Raw genomic sequence first — 26,148 nt, 5'->3', positions numbered from 1 at the left:
TACTAGAAATGTTAGTTTGAAATTCTTGATGCCAAAGCAACATTTCTACAGAAATCCTCTTTTTTCCTTATCTTCATTTTCCCAGAGTACCAGAAATAAGAATAATCTATCCTCTCTCCACATCCCTATCCCTCCAAATTCCCACAGTTAATAGCACAAAGAAGACTAAAGCTTATATTGTAGAGAAAGAGGAAAAATAAATTAGGACTGGCATTAATAGAGGTCTGCTTGACAAAAAATTTAAGCTACAATTGGCTTCTGTGTCTCAATCCTCTTTTTTTCTTAACAGTGATAGCTGAAAATATGTGGGACCCTTTTTCTACAACACAGACTTCAAGAATGGTGGGAATTACACTAAAATTAATCAATGGATATCCTTCAGTAGTGAATGCAGAAAATAAAAATACACAGGTAATTTAGTATCTTTGGAAGACTTTTTTTTTTTTTCCTCTTTCTATTGAATATGAGCAAGCATTGAGAGAATGAGTCGTTATCCTAAACCAATCAGAAATCTGGTTCTCCCACTTGGGCCATCAGGGCTGTTAAAGCCTGAAATACACAAAATTTGAGATGCTAGGTTTTTTTCCTTTTTTTTATACCTAGTCCCACAGAGAGATGTTAGTTTTCAGTTTAAAAAAATTAATAAGGAAGATGCCATCAGTTTAAATAGCCTTTCATTATTATGATTTCTCACCACCACACCTCAGTCCCAATCCAACTAATCAAATGTCCTTTTAAGGACTGTATTTTTTGGGGGGAAATGAGAAACTAAAATGTTAACAATTGATAATTTAAGCTTGTCCAACCCATGGCCCATGGACATGTGGCCCAGAACGGCTTTGAATGTGGCCCAATACAAATTTGTAAACTGTCTTAAAACATGAAATTTATGCACAGACCCTGCCCCCCCCTTTTTAAATTTTTTTAATTTTTTTAGCTCATCAGCTATCATTAGTGTTTGTGTATTTTATGTGTGGCCTAAGATAGTTCCAGTATGGCCCAGGGAAGCCAAAAGATTGGGCACCCAAACCAATTAAACAGTATATAAAACAACTAGATACTGTTTTATAACTAGTTTCCACACTTAAAGGTAATGCTCTTCAGGGGCCTTTCATAGGAGCTATTTAAATGTAGAGAAGGTGGGTGTTCTTTGTCATTGTTGAATTTTCACTTTGAGAACTTGATTATGTGTCTGGTCTTAAATCTGTATGTAGACTAAGGGATTGAAAGATTTCTAAAGTTTTATTGCATGGCAGTTGTTGAGGAACGAACTAATAGATTATTAAGTATTAATTACTTTAGGGTCTTCAATGAGGAAAATTAAAAATTTGGGAAACTGGTTCACTCAGTTCAATATTCAGTTACATGATTTGGAATATGGCTTATTTTTTTTGGTCATAGTGCTTATTAAAATGTGTGATCTACTTTTAACTCTTTAGGTATACCTAAAGGCACTTTTATTGAGAATGAGAAGAACTTTAGATGACGATGTATTTATGCCTTTATATCCCAAAAAGTAAGTAACTGAAGAATATTAAAGATAATATTCTCCATTGTCTTTCAGAGAAGGCTTATAAACTTCTGAAAAACTAGCTTGAAATACAAACTTCACCCTCATAGTGTATTACAGAGAGACTAGATTAGTGGGGAGATTGTTCCCTTAAGCAGAATAAAACAATTAATACTCTTATGTTCTCCCTGAGTGTCTCAGAGTAAATTTCCATTGCCTTTTTAACATTCTGTCTTCCAGAATGCAATTATTTGAAAAATCAAAGAATTAGTTTACCGGTTTTGTAGAAAAATCTTTTGTCTAGGAATCATATGGTACCGACATATAAAATATCTGATCATGGTATGTTTCTCTGTTTTTACTTAGTGTCTTAGAAAATAAAAATTCTGGGCCTTACTTGTTTTTTCAACGACAGTTTTGGTCTTCAGTTAAGGTATGTATTCATAGACTATCTAAAATACTCAGATTTCGTTTGACTTCATATATTATATTTTGCAGAGTGTTTTGTTTTATTAACTCCATAGGCTTAGATCTATTTATATGTATACCCAAAATCTCCATTTTATAAAGTAATTTTATTCCAAAAGTTCATTCAAGTTTGATATTTTCACAGGAGAAAGTGATTTCTGAGTTCCAAAGTAAGGTCCATGGTACTCAACAAAATGCCTGACTAAGCTGCAATTAATTTTTTAGCAAGTAGACTACAGTAGTCCTCCCCATATCCATGGGGATAAGATGCCCAGTGGCTACCTGAAACCACAGATGGTACTGAACCCTATATATACTGTTGTTTCCTCTACATACATACCTATGATAAAGTTTAATTTATAAATTAGGCACAGTAAGAAATTAGCAATAACTAATAATAGAACAATTATTAATAATACACTGTGGTAAAGGATATATGAATGTAGTTTCTCTTTCTCTCAAAATACGTTATCGTACTGTGCCACGGCTGACTGAAACCACAGATAAGGAGGACTGCTGGAGCAGATACTCTTCTGAGGTTTGGGGATATAGCAGTAAGCAAGCTAGAAGGGGAATCTTTGTGGAGTTCATAGTTCAGCACAGTTGACATCAAATAGGTAATTGCAGGTGTGATGAGTTATGAAAGGGGACATTCAAGGTAATGTGGAACATATGAAAAGGGCACAGAGACCTTGACTAGCCAGTCCCAGAAGATTTCCTTCCACCCTGAGGAAGTGATATTTACATCTTTAGACCTGGAGCATAAATAGGAGTTAGCCCTGAGGTGAAAGAGAGCAGGCTACACTGGAGGCGCTGAAGAAAGCATAGGACAGCTGGAGTGAGCAAGGAGGTCCATAGTCCAGATGATAGAGGATCTTGTAGGTCATTTGAAATACTTTGGTCCTTATCCCAAAAGTTGTAGGAAGTCACAGAAAGACTTTTTCCTTTAAAAAAAAAAATTAAGGTATGATTTACATACAGTAAAATTCACTCTCTTTAGTGTATAGTTGTGTGAATTCTGATGAGCAGATACAGCCATGCTATCTGCTGCTGTACAGTCAAGGTCACAGCAAGCCCCGGCCACCTCTCAGTCTATGTCCTAGGAAGTGAAGGGAATTACATGATAGGCAGAGTCTTTGGAGTCTGGCTGCTTTCACTGAATACATTTGAGGCTCAGCCTTGCTGTGTAGGTGCACCAGAGTTGGGTTTTGGTTTTTATTTAGTTCCTAATTAAGGGACATTTGGATTGTTTATCTTGGGACTCAGAAAACAATACCATAAAATGAAGGCCTTGGCCTCAGAAGAACTTTTTCTTTGACCTTCTCCTGCCCTCCTGTCTTTCAGTCCTGTTCTCCCTTGAGGGTTGACATAGAAACTAGAATCCCTGTTGCCCCAGGTGGGTCATAGACTCAGAACCCCTTTTCTGCAAAGCCAACCATAAAACCTAAATATATTACTCTTAATTTTGGCTCTGCCTGTGTAAAAACTGGCCATAAATCTGACCTACCTTGTTTGATTATAGGTCATAAAACCCCCATTCCAGAGAAGGTCCTGCCCCATACCCAGAAAGAAAGAATGCTGCTGGGAGAGGCCAAGAAGAATCTGGATGGACAGGCTTTGTTGTGTGTCTTCTCTTGGTCCATGAGCAGTAGATCGTACCCTTTTGTCCAGGCGTGTTTCTGCATGCCTGTACATACTTTGTTAAACCTAAACATAGAAGTAGACAGTTTCTCTTCCATCTTTGGGTCTTTACTCTGAAGGCTCTCATGTAACATAAAACTGTGATCAAATAAATTTATGTGTCTTTTCTCCTGTTAATTTGCCTCTTGTCAGTAATTTTCAGCGAAACTTCATAGGCCTAAGGGGAAGCTTTCCCTTGGCCCTAACATTTCCAATTTGGTTATGAACAAAGCTTCTATAAGGGTGTTCTGAATATGTAAGTTTCATTTCAGTTGGGTGAAACAGCTGGACAAAGCTGTCTTCGGAAGTGGCTGTATCATTTTGCGTTCTTACCAGTAACCTGTTACTGTCCTGGTTATTCCTTACTCCCACCATACTTGCTGTTAGTGTTTTGCTTTTTAAGTCATTCTGTGGGGTGCAATGTGGTATCTCATTGTGGTTTTCATTTGCATTTCCCTAATGACAGTCATGTGCTTATTTGCAATTCGTTTATGTATTTTGGTGAAATGTCTTCAGATCTTTTGCTTAGGTTTTAAATTGGGCTTTCTTCTTACTAAGCATTGAGTTCTATATTCTGGAGAGAAGTCCTTTATCATATAAATGATTTGCAGATTTTTTTTTTTTTTCACTTTGTGGCTTATCTTTCCATTCTAACAGTCTTCCATATGCAGAAGTTCTTAATTTTGATGAAGTCTAGTTTTTCTTTTTTTCCTGTTACAGATTGTGCTTTAGATGTCGTATCTAAGAAATCTTTGCCTAACTTGAAGCCACAAAGGTCTTCTATCCTTTCTTCTAGAAGCTTCATAGTTCTAAGTTTTACGTTTAGGTCTGTGACTCTTTTCAAGTTAATTTTTATTGTAGGGTATGAGGCCTGGATTAAGGTTTATTTGTTCCAGGACTATTTGTTGAAAAGGCTATCCTTTGTCCTGTGAACACCGAAAATTTGAGACAGGTCTCAGTTAATTTAGAAAGTTTATTTTGCCAAGGTTGAGGATGCACCCGTGACACAGCCTTAGGAAGTTCTGATGACATGTGCCCAAGGTGGTCGGGGAACAGCTTGGTTTTATACATTTTAGGGAGACACGAGACATCAATCAATACATTAGTTCCATCCAGAAAGGTGGAGACAGCTCAAAGCAAGGCCCCCCCCACTGGGGACTTCCAGGTCACATGTAGGTGAGAGAGAGATGGTTCCTTTCTTTGGAGTTTCTGATAAGTTTTTCCAGAAGAGGCAATCAGAATATGCATCTGTCTCCATGAGCTGACAGATGACTTTGAATAGAATGGGAGGCAGATTTGCCCTGAGTGGGGTTCCTAGCTTGAAGAGGCCCAACATATTTCCCTTTCACAGTCCATTGAATTGCTTTTGTACCTTTGTTGAAAACCAGTTAACCATGTATGTGTGTCGTGGAAGGGTTTAAGGTAAGTAAACAAATTGCCTTTTTTTTTTTTTTTTAATTTTTTTTAAATTTAAAGAGACGAGGTCTTGCTGTGTTGCCCAGGCTGATCTTAAACTCCTGAGCTCAAGTGGTCCTCCTTCCTTGGCTTCCCAAAGTACTGGGATTACAGGTATAAGCCACTGTGCCCAGCCATAAATTGCCATTTTTAAGGTTACTCTGTCTGCTATGTGGAGATAATAGATTGAAGTAGGTATGGATAGTAATAATGAAAATGGGAACTGGTATTTATTGTGTATTTTAGGGGAACTAGTATTTATGTGTGTTTACTATGCACCAAGCGCTGTGCCGCACCTTTGACATAGATTATCTTGAATCCTCAGAATGACTCAATGAGTTACACACTTTTTTCACTTTACTGATGGGGCAGTGAGGCACACAATAACCTGCCCAAGGTCATTCCATTGGTAATTAGAGATGGGAATCAGACTCAGGCCAGTCTGACTCTTGAGCAGCTCTTCTCAACTGGGCTTCTGTGGGAGACTTAATACGTAATGCCCTAAGGCCTCCATTGTCTATAATGAATTCTCCTCTTTCCCGTGCATCTGTAACAGTACTAACTATGTATCATTCTTGGGAGAACTGAGTAAAGAGCCACACAAATCATTTTCTGTAGATTTGGAACTCTTGCAGAGCCCGGCTTAAGAAAGGCTACTCCATGCTCTTGCTCATAATCACTGGAGTAACTGCAGGGTTCCGAAGAGATTAAGGTGGGTTGGATTTGGGGGATGGCAGCAGGAACTGAGGGAAATGGAGAGACTGGATGGTGGTGGAGACACACAACTTGAGAGAGAGGTCAGGAATGACCTCCAGACCTCTGGCACGAGCAGCTGGTTGAATAGTGTTACCATTTACTAAGTTGAGAAACAACTGGGAAACTATAAATTTTTATGGTGGGATGGGATGGGGCTTCCATTTTATGATGATAGCTTTCATTTTCTATGTATTGACTGAGCTTGGGTAGCTTGAGATGCACAGTGCTATAACTTGGTTGTAGTTCATGATATGTGGTAGCCATGCAGGGTTGTAGTCAGACTCTCCCATCCTTTGCGGGCGGTGGGGTGGGGGGTGGGTGGGGGTGTGCATAGAACCAGCTGGAGTGTAATTTTCAATAGAGGACACTTACCTAAGAATTAGCACTCCCTGACTGTCTGTGATGATGGACTGTTCTATATCTATGCTGACCAGTGCTGTAGCCACTAGCTACATGTGGCTGTTTCAATTTTGACTAATTAAAATTGAATATTCAAATGTAACCATTCTAGGAAATATCTGTACCTTTGAAAGTATTAATATGTCTTAGTACTTTGGCAAGACAGGGTCTGCTGTATTTCATATGGTGTTTTACTATGTAACTTATTTACTTTGTACCTAATCTAATTGTGTCACGTTACCTATTTTTTTTTCTTCTTTCCAGCTATTAGGCAATTTTCTTCAGTGGTATGGCATTTTCTCAAATAAAACTCTACAAGAGTTATCAATAGATGGTTTATTAAATCGATATATTCTCATGGCTTTTCAGAATTCAGAATATGGAGATGACAGCATCAAAAAAGCCCAAAATGTGAGTTAAATGACATAGCGTAGTTTTTAAAGCATATGAGTTAAAATGAATTAAGTTTTTGTTTGTTTGAAGAGGGATTTGAGAATTTCATGAAACCCCTTTGATTACTGGACTTGCATGTAAGGTTGACAGTTTGCCTACCCAGGTAGTTCCAAACCCCTACAGCTTTTTTTTTTAACGTAAAAATGCATACTATTATATATATCTATCCATCTATATCCATATTTTATAGATATTAGTAAAAGTTTTAATATTTTGTAGGTATAAATGAAAGCTTTAATTTCAGGATAATAATAACCTTACTGTCTTAACCTCAGTCTGGGCCAACTCGACTCCCGTTGTCAGCATGCATGGATGCCTATTCATGGAATTATTGCGGGGGATGGGGGCACCGTGATTTCATTTTTATACCACTCATATTTTTACATCAAAAACTGCTGAAAAAGGAAACTCAGTTTATTTAGGCCATCCTAGAAGACTGGAAAATGAAGCCATTGGTTGTCAGTTTTACATTACTAATTTACTCAAATATTGGACAGATTTTCTTTTGCTTTGAGTGCCTAACCCATTGGTTGGGGTAAAAATTCAGGTATATTGGTTTAGTTAACGTAGGAAGTCAGATTTAAAAGAATATTTCTTCAGAGTAATTGCTGTAGCTCAGAAGCATATCTTCTGGTGAAATACATTTATACCCGTTATCTAGAGTTCGCTTTTAATACTTTAATTTATTCTGTCTTAACTATTTTATTTTACATCTTTCTTCTCCACAGGTAATCAATTGTTTCCCCAAACAATGGTTCATGAATCTGAAAGGAGAAAGGACTATTTCTCAGTTAGAAAACTTTTGCCGATACCTTGTACACTTAGCAGATACAATTTATAGAAACAGTATTGGGTGCTCTGATGTGGAAAAAAGAAATGCAAGGTAATTTTGTAATTAGTGAAATGGTAATCTAGAGTTGTTTTAGTTGCCAGATTTAGTATTAAAATGTTTTAAGTAGAAATATTTATATTTTAGTTTAAATTGTATGTTCACTTAGTATTATAAACCTACCAAAAATGCACATAATTTTTCGTTTTTGCAGTTTTTACTTTATCTTTTTTCAGTATATTATTTATGAAGATACTAAGGAAAGACTTCTGGTAAGGACCAGCCCCTCAGGGGAGTGAATCAATGGTGGTTTTCTCTGTCTCCCTCTTTGAAGAATTAGAGAGGTCTCAGACTCTCGTTTGGAGTTTCATTATACAGATGTAAATTCAAGGTTATCTCCCAATTTGGGGAAATTTTTTTGTTTTAATCCATATTATGAACTAGAGGTTATCACTAATGGCTTTTTGGGAGCAACTTATTTCTAATTTTTATCAAGGGTTGTAAGAAAAGAGTGAATGAACCATTAGCTTTTCTGTGGACATTAATTACGGATATTCAGGTAATTCTGGGATAAATCTCTAGCATAAAAAGTAAATAATAGCACTAGGGCAGTTTGAAGGAATTGTCTTTTTAAATTTTTAATTTCATATATCTTTGTAATGTCAAAGTTTCATTTTTGTTTAGATCACACCATTAGTCATACCCCTATAACAAAACCTTCTTCCGTTCCCTCATTCCCCTTTCTTGAAAACAGACCTTATTTTCCTGCAAGAAAATTGGATATTTTTTCCACAATAAAATTAAAGTAGCTATTAAAGATTTTAGGCTGGGCGCGGTGGCTCACGCCTATAATCCCAGCACTTTGGGAGGCTGAGGCAGGCGGATCACGAGGTCAGGAGATCGAGGCCATCCTGGCCAATATGGTGAATCCCCGTTTCTACTAAAAATACAAAAATTAGGTGGGCGTGGTGGTGCATGTCTGTAGTCCCCCCTACTTCGGAGCCTGAGGCAGGGGAATTGCTTGAACCTGGGAGGCAGAGGTTGTAGTGAGCTGAGATTGTGCCACTGTACTCCAGCCTGGCGAAAGAGCAAGACTCCATCTCAAAAAACAACAAAAAAGATTTTAATGGTAAAATTCTTTGGCAGGTTTTGGTTGATTTGATTTTGTTCTTAGTGTGTGCCATTTTGTTATTTGTTGGCACTAACATTTTTTCTCAGTGTGTTGTTTTCTACTAGATAAGTTTTATCACATTTTAAACTTTGATTTACATACATTTAACAGTGTTTCTGTTTGGGAGTTAACAAATAGTGTTTACTTTTCTACAGAAAAGAACTTTAACAGCTATGTAAGCACCTGCTTTGTGCAATGCATATAGAGCAGGTTTCACGTGGGTTGCCAAGTTTTGCAAATTCTAATTCTTCCCTAATAGGTGCTAACTACAATTCTATAGAAGAGATGTGACAATTACTAATGTCATATTATGTCTTGTTTCTTATGAGTGGTTTAAGCTAACTGTTAAAACAGTCATTCTTAAAGTGTGGTCCCTAGACCAGCAGTATCAGCATGATACTGGGAGCTTGATAGACTTGCAAGTTCTCAGGCCCCACTGTGGGCCTACTGAATAGAACTCTTGGGGTGGGACCAGGGATGATTTGCATTTCAGCAATTCTCTAGGTAATTCTAATGTGTTCTAAAATTTGAGGATTACTTCCTAATAAGAAAGCAGAATGCCTTCTAGCTGGGGTGATAAGGAAAGTCAGATTATACTTTATTTAGTGAATTTTGGTGGAGTGGAAATTACGCTGGATCTTGATGGATTAGTGATGAAAAGACACAAATACCCTTTGTGTTCCAGGTATATGCTGAAAGAGCCAGGACTCTTGTTTGAGAAGGAATGGGAGACAGGCCTCTGAAGTAGTTTGAAAACAGATTGCGCTCTTTTCTTTCGCAATATTAATGAAACTCATTGATCTCAATGAATTTTGTTTTTTTTTTAAATGGGTCCCCTGTCTCTGGGCTAGTCATTTAAACATATGTAAGTTTTGTTTTATATGGATAAATGTAAAATTTTTTTTTCTTTTTTTTAATTTTAGTAGAGACGGGGTTTCACCATGTTGGCCAGGCTGGTCTTGAACTCCTGAGCTCAGGTGATCCACACGCCTCAGCCTCCCAAAGTGCTGGGATTACAAGCGTGAGCCACCGCGCCCAGGCTTTTTTTTTTTTCCTACGTGCTGTAGCTTGTATATCTGTTTCCCTTCTTTGAAAATGTGTGCTTGGAAAAATTGATTGCAGAAGCTCTAAAATAGCCATGAAATCAGTAGCAAATTTTCTCTTAGATGTACTAATTAATGAGATGCTGCTATATGTTTTTCTTTTAGGGAAAACATAAAACAGATAGTAAAACTCCTTGCAAGTGTTCGAGCTTTGGATCATGCTATGTCTGTTGCAAGTGACCACAATGTGAAAGAATTTAAGTCTTTGATTGAAGGAAAATAGATCTGTGAGACTGAAAAACCTATTTGCTTGATTACCATTCCCAATGTGTAAATTTTGTATATATGTAAAGTTTCTTAAACTGTAAAATAGCGATTCTTGTTTTAATACAAAAAACATTATATTCAATACTGTGTCCTTAAATGATATTTCTTCAGAATGAAAGGAATTCAGATTATTTCTAGGAGTCTATGAATGTTTACTGCCTGTCATACTTTGTTTACAGAAGTATTTTGTATGGTCATTTAAATTAACCCTCTCAGTTAATTGTCCCCTGTAAACGATGTGTGCAGTGTAAATTGTGTAATTATGCATATATATATTTATACCACCATGGATTTACTTTCACACTGGAAATTTGTGGTGTTTTTCTACAGAGGAAGCCTTTTAACAGCAGAAAATTATCCGGTAGCAAATTGTCTTAGGGAAATTACTACACTGTTGTAACAAAAGGGCTGGCAAGTGACTAAATGTTCATTACCTTTTGGTTAGCGTTGCTATCACTGTAGCTGTGCTGCCTTAACATTGAGAGTTGAGTTGTGGACTTAGTCGTTGAGTGAATGTTGAACTTTTTTCCTTGAATCAGCGTTAGAGTCAAATGTGGGTTTAATGTGAATGCTAAATGATACATGCAACATACTTTCAAATGGAACATAGAAATTTCACTTTTGAGAATAATAAACCCACAACCTAATTGCATGGTTTTGGGCTGACCGTCCTGTCTCATTCATGATTTTACTCCCTGCCCAGCTTGCACATACATGCATTTGAATTTTAGTAGTCTGTCATATTTAAAATCCCACATATGTGAGTTAAATATGCAATAAAGAATACGCCTTGCTGATTAGCCACACCCAGGCAATTTAATATCCATGGTCTTCTATAATGTTTATATCACATTGTAAATATTCAAAGAACTTGTTTTAAAGTTTATGCTTTCTGATTCTGTGATTTTCAAAAGAGGAATTTTTTGGAAATTAAGGACTATCGTTTGATAATTATATATGTAATTAAGCTTTAGCCAAGCATTAAATTAATTTTTAAATATATCCTTTGTTGTATTTTCCTGATGACTAAGTTTGCAGCATTTCAAATGACTAATAAAGTGGGACTATGAGCAGGCCCATGTGTACCCTTGATCAGAACATAATATGCAGAACAGTGTCATGCACTCTTTTTCCTCTGTTAATTTTATCTTATCCCTACATCTTTGTATTAGTTCATTCTCAGGCTGCTATAGGGACATACCCAAGACTAGGTAATTTATGAAGCGGTTTAATTGACTCACAGTTCTGCATGGGTGGGAAGGCCTCAGGAAACTTACAATCATGACGAAAGGCACATCTTCACAGGGTGGCAACAGAAAGAATGAGTGTCGAGGGAAGGGGGAAGCCCCTTATAAAACCATGAGATTTCATGAGAACTCACTAGCAGGAGAACAGCATGGCAGAAACCACCTGCCATGATTCAGCTATCTCCACCTGGTCCTGCCCTTGACATGTGGGGATTATTACAATTCAAGGTGCGACTGGGTTGGGAAACAGCCAAACCAAAACAGTATTCATTCTGGATGAATTTTCTGTTACACCTTACTGGCCTACTAAGTAGAATTAAAGTCAGAACACCTATTCCTCATTTTAAGTAGAATAAAACATATAAACATGTATATGTATCACATGCAGATCATTTAGGCCTTAAACTGCATATTATTTCCAAACCCATTAGACTAATTACTCTGCTTTTAAGAACTCTTAAACTCCGGCTTTTTATCCTATGAAATCTATCAGGCTATAGGTTTCAGGAATGGGTTTGAACATCACACTAGGAATTTGATGTAGGGTACATAAAACCAATGGTTTTTCTATCTCAAGCAGAACATTTTTATTCCTGATATAGCTTAAGGACATTATTTCTTATGAAAGGAATTCTCAAAAGATAAATCCAGAACCATTTTAATAAAGCTGGTTTTGCTTTTTAGTTTTTTCTTTTGGAGCAGTCCTCTGAATTAACTCCAAAATAGGTGACAAATGTTTTTGAGAAGGAAAACTATTGAAACAACATAGTCAAGAGTGACTAGTACTACTGTAGCCAGTGATGTTGATGTCTCACCATGTCCCTGTTCTTGCCACTGGTGTCCTCTTGCAAGTACTTGCTCCTCTGCCTGAGGGCTTTTCTTTGGCCTGTGCAACAGGCTGGAGTGTCCTGGAGATACTTCTTGGAACAGATCTCAGCCAAGGGAGGAAAGGAATTGGAGGTTAAATGCCCCAGTGAGTCAGTTGGGGTCCTCTTGGGAGCAGACACTGAGATGGCATTAAATGTACAAGAAGTTTACTGGGGGGGAATGTGTATAAGAGAAAACAGGGGAGCCTGGAGGAGGCTGGGAAAGCTGTCAGGCAGGCAGGTTTCACCTGTGTGAAGGAAGGAGGGAGGGATGAAAGTCTTAGACATTGGTGCAGTTCTAAAGTTTCAGCAGGGCCAACTGGCAGCCCTGACAAGTACAACCAGGGTCTCCTTGCTAATATGAGATCTGAGAGAATTTCATGATCACTAAACCCAATTTGCTAATCTCTCAGGCAGGAAAGCAGATATGGTCCACATTGCCTACAAGAGGTCTTCAGTTGATTAGAGCCATCGTTGCCTGCAGTGGTAACATTACCAGCATCCAGAATTGGCCAAAAATGGAAAGTGCTAATAATCGTCCTTGAAATCATGAAACCCTTACAAAAATGGTCAAATGTTACAGAGCTGCAATATAAAATAGGAAGCTGTAAGTTGCTACATTGTAGTGGTTGTTTATGGTTATAAGAGCTCTTCTTATCTCTAACATGGTAATACCTGTGTAATAAAGGGAGTCTTGCCATTCACTGATTATGACAAAACATTTGATTTGTTGTTTCAAGTAAATGAAAACGAGAAAAACACTGGCACTACATGTAGGAAGAAAAATTAAATATATCTGAATGTTTGGGAGGTCTTGTACTTTCATAAATGTTTTGAAGACTGCCCTCCAGAACTGAAACTGTCCATGGATATGGGGTTCACAGCTGCTAAGGGCTGCTTCATACTGCCCAAACACAGGCTGAATATTGTTATATGGGATTGATATCGAAGTGCAATGTAGACGGGCCCCTGGCCTGCTTCTGGACTCTCGCCCCCGGTAATTTGTACTGGGTTCCTGTGAGTCCTAACTCCAGAGGCTTAAAGGATACAATCATTCAGTACAATGAGAATCCCTAGCAGATGACTTCTTAGGATCTTGTTAAATATCTTTAGGAAAATATATGAGAAAAGTTTTGGCAAAACACTGCAGAAACCATTCTAAGCTACTTTGCAAAAACATTTTGATCATGAAAGCTTACCTTTTACGCGTAACCTTAGTGAAATTGCTGTTGCTTTGTGGGACCCAGAGTCAACTTGAACACCTTGAACACAACTCTAATCTTGAAGGTTGAGCCCTGTTTTTGGCTCCGGCACTTTGATTTCCACAAGAATCCTTGTGTGTCATTAAAATAAACCCCCTTCACTTGATCTCTCTTCAGTTGGTCTCTTGTTCCAAATGAAAACACTTCATTTTTATCTATCACAAGTTTCCTGTTTGCTCTAGTGGCAATTTCCTGTCTATGGTACCTGCAAGTTATTTTTCAGTTTTTTTTTTCCCCCACAGTGATTCTGCTCTCGAGCTTACTAGTTTTTTATTCATAGGATTTCCATTTTTCTAATTTAAAATCTCATCCTTCACTGGTTACATTGAATTTCTTTAAAGAAAAAGTTAATGCTCTTTGTAACCTACTGTTGTGTTGTCTTTCAAGACCACTGTTTTCTCTTGAACAATGAGCCATTTCTTTCTCAGTCATTGGTGGGGAGTATGGCCAGGTACAACTAGGGTCTGCAGATCCTGCTATACTATACTATATTAGGACCAGGATCTGCAGAGCACTATACTAATTGCTCTGCAGATCCTGATCCTGATATAAAAGTTAGCCTATGTAACCTGAGAAGAAGCTGTTAAAGGTTACTGAATCAGATTGTGACTATTTCCCTGATTTTCCATGTTGTCTAGCATTTTTGACAAAAAAAAAAAAAGCCAGACAAAAGAGAAAAGCAGGTACTACTACTAATTCACATAGTAATCACCTGTCAAAATTTATAGCCATGCACTTGATATAGTTTTTTAATGTGATTATTTGGGATTATCATTAATCATCTGTAAATACGTAAATTCTTGTATAGTCTGCCTGGGACATACTATTAGGTTGGGCCATATGTTGCCACTATGTGAGGTTTTTTTTTTAAACCTATGGAAATAACAATTCCATGTTTCCACATAATGAATTGCATATTTCAACGAGAGTTACCCATAGGAGAAATAACGTGCTCACAAATCAACATTGAAAATTTAGGGTGTTTGTCTTTAATTTGTTCTATTGGATGTGATATCTGAAACACCTACCTGGGGCTGTCTCTCTCCTGATGGAAAGTCACATCAGCCTTGTGTTGATTTCTTGTAGCTGGTGTTACAAATTACCACAAACTGGATGGTTTAAAACAACAAAAATGTATTTTCTCACAGTTCTGGAGGCCAGAATCAACAGGGCCATGCTCTTTCCGAAGGCTCTAGGCTCAAATCCTTCCTTGCCTCTTCCAACTTCTGACGGCTGCTGACATAGCTTGGCTATTGCCAAGCTCCAATCTCTGCTGCTGTCTTCATATTACTTTCTTTCTCTTTCTCTCTCTCTCTCTCTCTCTCTCTCGTGTGTGCATGTTTAATTTTCCTCTGCCTCCCTGTTATAAGGACACTTGTGATTGCATCTAGGGCCCTAGAGCCCACCTGGATAATCCAAAATAATCTCAAGACCCTTAATCAAATCTGCAAATTAACCTAAATTAACATTCACAGACAAGGACATCTTTTTGAAGCAGCATTTTTTAGCCTCCCACAGGCTCTTCATTGCTCAGTTTCAAGGGTTGAGTTGGTGTCAGCCTGTCTCTGTAGGCCCTTAGGATCTCACTAAGAAATCTGTGTATGCCACTTAACCTATATTTTAAGTCACCCTACCCCAAAGACATTTCAAGGTCAGTGAAAATTTTTCCAGCTATTGTCAAATGCTGTAACAAAAGTAGAAGTATAAACAGGAAAGAGGGACGAGAAAAAGAAGATAGAGCCAGTCAAGCCACTAGTCAAATTGCCTTTATGTTTTTCAAACTCTGGGCATGTCTTTTCATGACTAAAATGAGATGTGGAAAAGCTGTGGCTGTCTAACAATCTAGGAATAAGAGTCTTGCTACCCCCCAGTTTAATTTGAAGAAAGAAGCAGGAATTCCAACCCACAACCCAGAAATTTTGACCTAAATCTCCTTAGTTCCAAATAAAAAGGAACCAGGAATACGCAGAACACCTGTTCCTAAAAGAGCTTAGTACCCATGCTTCACACTGTAAGAAAGGATGCGTTTCTAGTGTAGCCTTACAGACACACAGGCATGGTGGAAAAGATTTTGGGCTTTGGAGTAAGTTAGTTTGGTTCCAGTCCCCAACTCCTCTTGAAACTGAGTGATTTCAGTTGTCATAAAAGGTACCTCTCAAGCAACGCATGTGATATCGACAGTTTTTTTTCTGAGACAGTACTGAGATAGAAACCCCCTCTAGTTCTTACAACGAAATCCAAGAATCTTTGTATTTCTCCTTCATGACTCGAAGTGGCTTCTTTTCTAATAAATTTAGTTCCGTGTCCTGAAACCAGGGTGGGTGCAGCTTCTCTAAAATGGATGAAAAAATCAAGTCACATGACAGGGCCTGAAGAGGGAAATGATTTTTGCAACATAACCAAATTTAAATTCTGCTTTGGCTGTTAAAAACCAGAAGGAGAAGAGGTAAACAAAGAGCAAAGGCAAGTGGAGACAGTTTGAGTGCTGGGTTCTTCAGGTTTTCAATTCCTTTCTGCCCTGTTGGCTTTGACTTCATTCTCATACTTATTAGGTCTATTCAATGGAAGCAGAAATAAATCTATGGGACACGCTGATATTAGCTAGGAAGCACGATTTGTTGAAAAATGAGGATGCGATAAAAGGGTCAGGTGCCTTTAGTCACTAAATTCCACAGTTGGCAAAAGCTATTCATCCATCAGTGACAACCACAGCTGTAGTGGCCTCCCTACAGCCATGTTTTGTTGGACTCAGCCTTGAGATCCTGGTTTGTGACTTCCCACTCTCCATCGTATACACCTGAACACTCTTCGATAGCACCCTGTGAGCTCCAGAACACACAAGAAAAGGCACCGAACAGAACTGTCCCAGAGCAGGCATTAGTTTTTCTTCTGCTACCTACCCCGACACTCAGACTAGGAACTCGGTGCCATTTGCTGGGCTGTCGACACCATGGACAGCTCTTCAGGCGCCACCTAGTTGGCTAGGCGAGCCGACCATACCGAGCCCTCCCTCCTCTCCCGTCAGGCCGGTGGGGGCGGCAGGGGGTGGTCCTGACGCCCAGCTTGGGGAGCAGCAATACGCAGCCCCCCAAGCTTTTCTCCTGAGTCCCTCCCCGGCGCTCACGCTCTGAAGAGCCCACGCAAAGGGACCAATCCGGTCCCGCAAAGGGACCGGATCTTCCCTCTCCTTGCACCCCCGGCGGTGGGATCGCAGCTCGGCCTGGGGGCGGCCGCAGGAGGCGAAGGTCGCTGGAGACTGAGGCTCTGGCCGCCCGCTGGTGCCCGGCCTGGCCGGTAGGCGCAGAGCGGGCGTGATCTCTCTCCTGACGCCCCGCCCCTTCCCTCGTGAGGGGCGGATCTTCCGCCCGCTGCCGCGGCGCAATGCGGAAGAGATGGGCCTGCTGGAACGGAAGTGACGCTTCTGGAGGCAGTGGCGGCGGCTGCGGGAGAAGGAGGAGGAGGAGCCGGAGGAAGGGGTGAGCAAGCCGGCGGGGGGCGGGGAGCGGCCGCGGCCAGACCCACCGGCAGCCGGGCGGGCGGACGCCTCCAAGACCAGCCTCTGCCTCCGCAGCCTCAGCGGGAGCGGTGAGGGGCGACCGCGAGCAGCCGGGGTGCGGGAGAGCGGGCGCGGTTGTGAGGAGACCACGGGTTGTGTGCAGGGCGCCGCGTCAGGCTGGGGGCTGGTGACAGCGGCTGTCAGCCTGCCCGCGGGAACGAACTGAATCCGCCTGGGCGCCGGGTCATCTCTTCTGGCGCATAAATGGAGGGTTTGGGCTTCTCGGCTCTTCATTCTCTCTGAGAAGGAGTCGTTTTCCCGGGCAGTCGACTTCCCGGGACCCCGAGGAGCCCCAGTCGGGTCGGTGCCCCGAGTCATGACTCTTCCCGGGTGGCCATTCGTAATTTTCGGCCCCGCCTGCCGTCCCCCGAGCCGACGGTAGCCCGGGGCAGGGGAGGCGGTGGTAACCTGTGCCGTTTCCCTTGCCCTTCGTCGCCACCCCCGGGAGAGCCTGTCGCGTAGAATAATCCTTTTCCTCCTCCTGCCCCCTAAGGAGCTTTGAACCAGCCTTGTCACCCTTCCCTCCCACCTCCGCTCCTTTCCCCTCGAAGGAACTGCTTGAAGTTTCCAAATCGGTTCCCTTTCAACGTAGTGACAGATCTTGAAGCAGGAAGCTGATAAACAACTCCGAACGAAATACGCTCAAAATTTTTCCTTTCAGTAAGCATAAATTAAACGGGAAACTCAACCAAACCGTTGATGGACTTACAGTGCTAAAACCTTGTCTTGCCTTGGTATGAGAATTGGTAGCTTTTCCTCTTGCTTTTTGGTAAAATTAAGTGACGACTTATCTTTTGGAATAAGCCATTTTCTCCCTGAGCTGTCTGTTTTTTCCCCACCCCAACCCCCCATCAAAACCTGGCAGGGAGGGACTTTTGGATGCTTTGCAGTCCTTGCTGCAGAAGGAAACATCAGCTTCATTTGCTTTGCTTTGCTTGGTTTCCACAGGGCTGCCTCCGAAGAAAGGAGAATGGCGTTCAGTAAAGGATTCCGGATCTATCACAAATTGGATCCCCCACCTTTCAGCCTCATAGTGGAAACTAGGCATAAGGAAGAATGTCTCATGTTCGAGTCTGGGGCCGTCGCTGTGCTCTGTAAGTCATCTGTTAGAGCCCAATTTATCATGGTCTCTGCTTTGATTTGAAATAATTCAGATGCAACCATTTTTAGAAAAGAGCCCAACAACCCTTTCACTGTATTTCCTCTAGCAGATTATGCTTGTATTTCCTTTTAATCAAACTTATTTTCCTGTAAACTTTTTGTTAACAGGTTTTTGTTGAGGGGGGGTGCAGGACGATGCCAGTTTTGGTGCAGGATTTTGCTTTCTTGGGTTCTGCTGCTGCTTCTAAAAGTAAATTTTTTTTCCAAAGAAATATTGTTGCAGTTTGTATCATAGATCACATAAACCCATACGATGTCTTGCTTGACATATTTACTGGTAGGTCAGTTATAGTAGTAGGTATTATCTAATGTTATCCAATATTGTTGGAGTATTTATGTTATGGCCGTTATGTTTTCATTAAGGGAATTGTAAACAACCTCTAGATTTTCATGTGAGATTCATGGTTGATTTTGTATTATTTTAAAAAGTATTTTGATAGTCTAATTTAAAGAAAAGGACTATTGTACCACAATAAAAATATATTAGTAAGATCTGAGTTATTTTAGGGGCAGATGGATGAAATTAAAATTAATTTGAATACTATGTTTCTTTCTTAATGTAAGATATGCCAGGTGTGGAGGCTCATGCCTGTAGTCCTAGCACTTTAGGAGGCCAAGGGGGACAGATCGCTTGAGGCAGGGAGTTTGAGACCAGTCTTGGCAGCGTGGTGAAACCCTTTCTGTACAAAAAATACAAAAATTAGTCCGGTCTCGTCGTGTGCACCTTTAGTCCCGGCTACTCAGGAGGCTGAGTTGGGCGGATTGATTGAGTCTGGAAGGTCGAGACTGCAGTGAGCCTTGATCTCGCCGCTGCCCTCCAGCTTGGGCATCACAGTGAGACCCTGTTTCAAAAATTAAAAAGAAAAAAAAAGTATATGATTATATATATATGAATTAGGCAGATAATCCTAGTGTTAGGATTCGTTTAGTTACTGATTATATCCTTATAAATTAAAAATAGTGTTTGAAAGGCATACTTACAAATATAAGCCCTTAAATATCTTAAACTACTAAGCTTTCTCCAGCCTCAGTAAATGAAGAGCTTAAGACCACACTGTTTGCATATAGAGTATTAATGTCAGTTAAAGTGTTAACTTGACTAAAATAGTACAGTTGCATCTGATGGGGAAAAAGATAGTGACATAACGAAAAGAAGCAAAGAACAGTGTATAAGAAATATATATTTGGTACATAAGTTCTTGAATGAAGGAGAAGGGGCTCTAGGTCTAAGAAATAAGTATAAATAATATTGACTATACTCAATCAGTATGGGCGTAATTACTTCAAGTTGTTTTTTGGATTTAAATCAAACTGTACCTTAGTACAGTATTAATTTCCATTGCATATATTTTTATACAAGTGTAATTCTTATACTGATGAATTCTTAATAAAAATATTTGGCGCGGGGGCGAATGTTTGCTTTCCTATGGGAAGCATTTTTCAGCTGCTTGTGTTTTTTGGTGACATTACCTGACTTACTAATCTTGTATAAATTCTAAATGTGTCTTTATGATTACTCATAACAGCAAGTCACATTTTCAGCTGCAAACTGTGTATTACTTATAGTTTTTAGAATTATTGCTATACTTTACTCCAATGTTAGGAAACCTAAGAATAATCATATTTCCAAAACCTCCAGCAGCCATCTTTTATGCCAAATAATGGTTTGTTTTTGGCAAAAGGCCCTAAAACATTTATTTTGGCATTAATGTGCATTCTAAGGAGAATGAATATTAAAATATTGTCTAAACTATTCTGTTTGCATTAGATTTAGACTATGTGAGTAATTCAGAAAAAAATATTTTGGAATATTGCCTCTTTCTATAAAGCTAACATAAATGGATGTCTAATCTCTTGGAATGTCATTATCTTTCCTACTATAAACTTTACAGTAATACTTTCTTAAGTCATTTGACTTTTAAAATTAATTTGGCCTTCATTTTGGAGTGATACCAAGGTTTGTATTGTGCTGTACAGTGTTCACTTTTAAAATCTTCACACTTTAAAAATACCTATTGTATTCAGAAGCTGTGCTTGGAAAATATCAATGTGTTCTCTTCATCTTCAAAAATCCCAGCTCCCTGAATTTCAGTGCATTCTGCATATTCATCTACCTGTAGAATCTTCTAAAATCATGTTTTGTTTGTTTGTTTTTTGAGACAGGGTCTCACTCTGTTGCCCAGGCTGGAGCACAGTGTCGTGATCTCGGCTCACTGCAACCTCCGCTTCCTGGGTTCAAGTGGTTCTCCCGCCTCAGCCTCCCAAGTAGCTGGAATTACAGGCATGCGCCACCACGCCTAGCTAATTTTTGTATTTTTAGTAGAGACTGGGTTTCACCATGGGCCAGGCTGGTCTTGAACTCCTGACCCTAGGTGATTCGCCTGCCTCAGCCTCCCAAAGTGCGGGGATTACAGGCATGAGCCACTGTGCCTGGCCCTAAAATCATTTTTTATAGTAAAGCAAAGTGTAACCCTGTTTTTCACCAAGATTAAGTTTATTTTCCTCAACCTGTTATTTGTCCAGTGTTGATCTCCTTTAAGGAGATCTGGTGTTTCCTCAGTGCCTTCCCAAGCACCATGCTTTTTTCAGCTTCATTATACTGTTGCTTTTTACACCTTCTTCCTCCAAGACTGTTAGAGTGCTGCTTCTCTAATCTGAGCCTGTCAGTCCCACTGAGGTCCTCCTCGGGTCTTCTTCCTTCATAAGACTCTGCCCCAATCACTCCAGCTCACCTTTATCTCTGCCTTCCCTTCATTTCTCTAGAACTTACTCTGTATCACAAGGTGCATACTTTGTTTTCGTTTTTATTTTTTGAGACAGGATCTTGTTCTGTCACCCAGTCTGGAGTGCAGTGGCATGATCACGGCTCACTGTAATTGAACTCCCGGGAACTCCCGGGCTCAGTTGATCCTTCTGCCTCAGCCTCCTGAGTAGCTGGGACTATAGGCGCACACCACTATGCCCAGATAATTTTTTTTTTTTTTTTGTAATTTTTTGTAGATACGGGGTTTCGCCATGTTGCCCTGCTGATCTCAAACTCCTGGGTTCATGGTCTCTACCTGCCTCAGGCTCCCAAAGTGTTGGGATTACAGGTGTGAGCCACTGCTCCCAGCCAAGACGCATACTTCTTATGTGCTGGTTTTGTTGCTGTCTAAATGCTCATATGTAGGTGTTTTTCTTGGAAATGGGTGGTGGAAGTGACCTTAGCAGGACTTGGTCTTTATGTACCCAGAGTTCCTAATTTCAAGTCTCTACTTGCCCTGGCTTTACTTTAAAGAGTAAATTTTAAACGGACATTTTAATCAGCGTACAGTGTTGAGGATTAGCAATCACTTAATTTTCTTGGCTTATGCTGAAGTGTCATGAGATACCAAACATGAAACTTTATCTTTCATGTTATTAGCACATACCAAAAGGTTGCAAGTAAAAATACAATGAAAATAGTCTCAGACCATGGATCCCCTTAGGGACCCGAGTGTTCACTAATGCAGCCTCAAGACTGTCTTTATGTTGATAGGATTCTAAGCTTAAATCGGTCATGATGTTATGACATTATCAGTGTTATAGTCACCTGGGCAGCTTTTACAAATACTGGTGTCTGGGCTCCAGCCCCCTGGATGTTCTGATATAATTAGATAGTGATGCTCATTTCTGAGCAAAGTGTATATAGGCCTTTCTGTGATAGATCAGGGGATTGCTTTTTTTTTTTTGGCTTGCAGATTTCATCCAAAATAACCATGTTTCCAGAATTTTAATGCTGTTGTCTTTTGTGGAGCTACTAAGTAGTTTTCTTAAAACTCTCAGGCTGAACCAAGTGCCAATATTCTTGTAGCACTTTGAGTATAGTGCCTTCATATCATGGGGAAATGTGCTCAGGTTCTGTGTCTGGATGCCGCGCTTCTTGAGGAAAAGGCCCGTGTGTCTTAGTAATATTTGCAGTCTTAGTGCTTAGTGTAGTGTTTTACTCATACTTGAAGAAAATGTGATTATTAAATGAATGACAGTAAGGGAAAGACTAACCTAGATTACAAAGTTGATAAACATGCAGTTATTATGTTTGAAAATATGAGGTATTTTTCTGTATATTTTTGTTGTTGTTGTTGTTGTTGTTTGAGCAGAGTCTTGCTCTGTCGCTGAGGCTGGAGTGCAGTGTTATGATCTCAGTGCGCTACAACCTCCGCCTCCTGGGTTCAAGTGATTCTCGTGTCTCAGCTTCCTGAGTAGCTGGGACTACAGGTGCACACCACCATGCCCAGCTAAGTTTTGTATTTTTAGTAGAGATGAGGCTTCACCATGTTGGCCAGGCTGATCTGAACTCCTGAACTCAAGTGATCCACCTGCCTTGGCCTCCCAAATTGCTGGGATTATAGGCATGAGCCACCAAGCCCAGCCTATAACACTTATTTCATATACATACATAGATACATACACACACACACACACACACACATATATATATATAACATTTATTTTTTCTTTGAGATGGAGTATTTTTTTTTTTCTTTGAGATGGAGTTTCATTCTTATTGCCCAGGCTGGAGTGCAATGGCGCGATCTTGGCTCATCGCGACCTCCGCCTCCCGGGTTCAAGTGATTCTCTTGCCTCAGCCTCCCAAGTACTTAGCTGGGATTACAGGCATGCACCACTATACCCAGCTAATTTTGTATTTTTAGTTGAGACAGGATTTCTCCATGTTGGTCAGACTGGTCTCGAACTCCCGACCTCAGGTGATCCGCCCACCTTGGCCTCCCAAAGTGCTGGGATTACAGGCATGAGCCATCGCGCCTGGCCTATTTCCTATATTTTTAAGAATTGTTATCTGACTGAACTGCTGATATAAAAGACATATATTACACATTATTTAGATTTGTTATTGACAAATTCTATTGGAAATAACTATTACCCAGATTATTAAGGTTCTTCTGAAATGCCAATTTGAAATGTCTGTGATAAATGTTATTTATTATTTCTATAAGTACTATTAATTTGTTTCAAAATTACTTTTTTTTTTCCCCCAAGATGGAGTCTTGCTCTGTCACCCAAACTGGAGTGCAGTAGTGCTATCTAGGCTCACTGCAGCCTCCACCTCCTGGGTTCAAGCAGTTCTCCTGCCTCAGCCTCCCAAGTAGCTGGGACCACAGTCGTCCGCCACCACACCTGGCTAATTTTTCTGTATTTTTAGTAGAGACGGGGTTTCACCATGTTGGCCAGGCTGGTCTCGAACTCCTGACCTCGTGATCCACCCACCTCAGCTTCCCAAAGTGCTGAGAATATAGATGTGAGCCACCACGCCAGGCCCTCAAAGTTACCTGTTTAAAATAGAAAATAATTTCATTATTTATTTCTTCTGTTGCATTTATTTATTTAAAACACCTTCTAAAAAGTTCTTACCCTTAGATAACAGTTAATATGTTTTTTAGTAGTGTACCCATTTTTAGCATTACTCAGTTTTGAAAAGTATTTGTACAGCAAATGTTTGATTAAATTGCAATTTGATGTCTTTGGAATAGTGGGTCAGTGTAGCAGGTGAGCTCTGTGACTAGTTTGCTGCATCTACCAGTTTAAGCGGCTTGTGTGATGGTTAGCAAGTTATAAATAGGTACATATTTTTTTCCTGGAAACAGTTGATTAAGAGATAAAAGATGTCTCTCAGCTTTGTGTACAATTCATTATTCTTCGTCTTTCTACAGTTTACACACACATACACAAAGACTGTCACAGGAGAAGGACAAGCCATCAGTCCGACATACATGCGTTACATTTACAGTCTCAGTGTTCTACAGCCCATCTCAGGCTTCAATAAAGTGAATGATTCATTTCATAATTATGTCCTAAATAGAAGATGGAGTAAAGAAAAGGTCAACATATGGGAAATGGAGGATAACTGTAAAAACAGAAGTCACGTAAAAGATGGGGATGTGAGGTGACGCCATGGATTCCTAACTCTTAAAATTAAAACTTTTGCTCTTTTCCATATTACATGCTAACATGGGAGTAAGGATGAATTGCTTTTATCTGTCTAGTGGTAAAATTATTTTCAGACTTTTCAAGTAGCATAATTTGAGTCAGATTAGGACTCAAATCATGCATTTTATAAATAGCAAGGCCATATCACTGGACCTGGTTTTCCTCCAGGTTGTCCATATGAGATTCTTTGTCTACCTAATTTTTTCTTACAGTGTAAGTCATAATACTATATATAATACTAAATATAAGTCATAATACTATAGGATAATATTCTGAGATCTTTATTACAGAATTCGAAATAATCCTCTCTTTTCTATAAAACTGCATAGTTAAAGGACTAATCATAGTGAAATGATAATGGCTACCACTTACTGGAAGCTTATTCTGCCAGTCACAACATTAAGCCAGAGGTTTTTAAACTTCATTGTTTTATGGTGACCTTATTATCTCATTAAGTTTTTTTTTTTTTCAAGAGACTTTCGCTCTTGTTGCCCAGGCTGGAGTGCAGTGGTGTGATCTCGGCTCACCACAACCTCTGCTTCCCGGGTTCAAGCAGTTCTCCTGCTTCAGCCTCGCAAGTAGCTGGGATTACAGGCATGTGGCACCACGCCCGGCGAATTTTGAATTTTTAGTAGAGACGGGGTTTCTCCATGTTGGTCAGGCTGGTCTTGAACTCCTGACCTCAGGTGATCCGCCCGCCTCGGCCTTCCAAAGTCCTGGGATTACAGGTGTGAGCCACTGCGCCTGGCCTCGTTAAGTTTTTCACAACACCCCTCTGCCACAGACAATACTTAATAGTTCTGTTTATTAAATAGTTAGGTCCAATAAATATGTGTGTCCCAACAACTTTTATAGCTGTTCAAAAAAAAAAATGCAGAAAAAAATAGAAAATTTATTTTCTTCATAAATAACCACAGTTTACTAATGAGATGTGTGTGCTTGTTGAGCACTGAGCGCTGAATAGCTTTTCTTTTTTTCTTTTTTCTTTTTTCTTTTTTTTTTTTTTAAGATGGAGTTTTACTCTTGTCACCCAGGCTGGAGTGCAATGGCACGGTCTCAGCTCATTGCACCCTCTGCCTCTGGGTTCAAGCAATTCTCCTGCCTCAGCCTCTTGAGTAGCTGGGATTACAGGCACCTGCTACCACGCCTGGCTAATTTTTGTATTTTTAGTAGAGATGGGGTTTCACCATGTTGGCCAGGCTGGTCTTGAACTCCTGACCTCAGGTGATCTGCCCACCATGGCTTCCCAAAGTTCTGGGATTACAGGCATGAGCCACTGCTCCCAGCCTGAATAGCTTTCAAACCTTGGAACAGATTGAACACTGCCATCCTCATTTCCTGTTCCACATTGATTTTCAGGTGACACTTGCTTTTATCACAGCAGCCAGCAAAAACCCAGTTTCACTAATATATATCATCCAAGGAATGCACTGCAATCTAATATGACAACTCTGAAGCACCTCAGGTTAATAGTTTGGCTGGTTTCCAGCATGTGTTGAGAATCTCAGTGTTTCCTTCTGTTTAAAATATGCAGCTTTCCTGGGAGTTTGCTATAGTGCTGTGGGGCATCTTAGCACAGAGTTTAGGAGATGTGGCATTTGACACAATTTTTTTCATTCAGTTCAGATTGTGCTTTTATCCGTGTTTCAGAGATTTGGAAACTGAGGAATGGAAAGATAACTGCTGTAATGACATAGTCCTACCATTTAATTTTTTTACTGTAATTATTGTTTGTGCTGTTGTGAAGCTATTGTATTACTGTATATTGTGTGGCTATTATTTTCAGGGGTGGGGAATGAAGCGTGAAAAGAAGGGAAGGCGTTAAGGTTAAGGGTGTAATTGGTAGCATTTTCTAATGAGGGAACTGTACACTTGTGTTTTTCCCTACAAACTATTAATATGTTAGTATATTCGAGGAGAAAGTATGGTTTAATTTACAGTAAAGTCATTAAAAACAAAGTTTCTTTCCTGGGCCAAGTTAAATGTCAGGTTCTAGAA

The 26,148-nt window shown here is 39.8% G+C and overlaps 2 protein-coding genes and 1 long non-coding RNA gene across 27 annotated transcripts in view; 2 read left to right on the top strand and 1 right to left on the bottom strand.

The window, feature by feature from the left end:
- Positions 1-11,093, top strand: part of LOC105472712 (PAX3 and PAX7 binding protein 1) — a 38,537-nt gene extending 27,444 nt beyond the window's left edge. Inside the window, exons 13-18 of one of the 2 annotated variants that reach the window (XM_011726222.2) lie at positions 290-411; positions 1,440-1,516; positions 1,877-1,943; positions 6,533-6,679; positions 7,450-7,604; positions 9,930-11,093. In XM_011726222.2, the coding sequence (XP_011724524.1) occupies positions 290-411; positions 1,440-1,516; positions 1,877-1,943; positions 6,533-6,679; positions 7,450-7,604; positions 9,930-10,047 (686 nt within the window). In that variant the 3' untranslated portion in view covers positions 10,048-11,093. Of the gene's footprint in view, positions 1-289; positions 412-1,439; positions 1,517-1,876; positions 1,944-3,500; positions 5,100-6,532; positions 6,680-7,449; positions 7,605-9,929 lie in introns of those variants that run through there. The other variant, XM_011726223.3, reaches the window with a different exon arrangement.
- LOC139362994 (uncharacterized) lies at positions 10,312-16,160 on the bottom strand. 2 transcript variants are annotated; one of them, XR_011622797.1, is made up of 2 exons: positions 14,495-16,160; positions 10,312-12,789 (listed from the first exon to the last, which is right to left on the bottom strand). It is a non-coding gene; the product is annotated as an uncharacterized lncRNA (long non-coding RNA). The 2 variants fall into 2 exon arrangements; XR_011622798.1 differs by having other exon boundaries at positions 10,312-12,452.
- The window catches only part of LOC105472717 (synaptojanin 1), a 102,817-nt gene continuing 92,774 nt past the window's right edge, over positions 16,106-26,148 (top strand). For 9 of the 23 annotated variants that reach the window (XM_011726233.3, XM_011726234.3, XM_011726239.3 and 6 more), the window contains exon 1: positions 17,993-18,116. Coding sequence is in view for 14 of the 23 variants with exons in the window: in XM_011726244.3 (XP_011724546.2) it covers positions 16,848-16,942; positions 17,971-18,116 (241 nt within the window). In the remaining 9 variants the exon portion in view is untranslated. Of the gene's footprint in view, positions 17,052-17,464; positions 17,683-17,735; positions 17,757-17,970; positions 18,117-26,148 lie in introns of those variants that run through there. The other 14 variants (XM_071095624.1, XM_071095634.1, XM_071095628.1 and 11 more) reach the window with 6 other exon arrangements.

Source organism: Macaca nemestrina, chromosome 4, assembly GCF_043159975.1.
Source record: "Macaca nemestrina isolate mMacNem1 chromosome 4, mMacNem.hap1, whole genome shotgun sequence".
NCBI classification, from domain to species: domain Eukaryota; kingdom Metazoa; phylum Chordata; class Mammalia; order Primates; family Cercopithecidae; genus Macaca; species Macaca nemestrina.
This window is presented reverse-complemented; position numbering and strand designations above follow the sequence as displayed.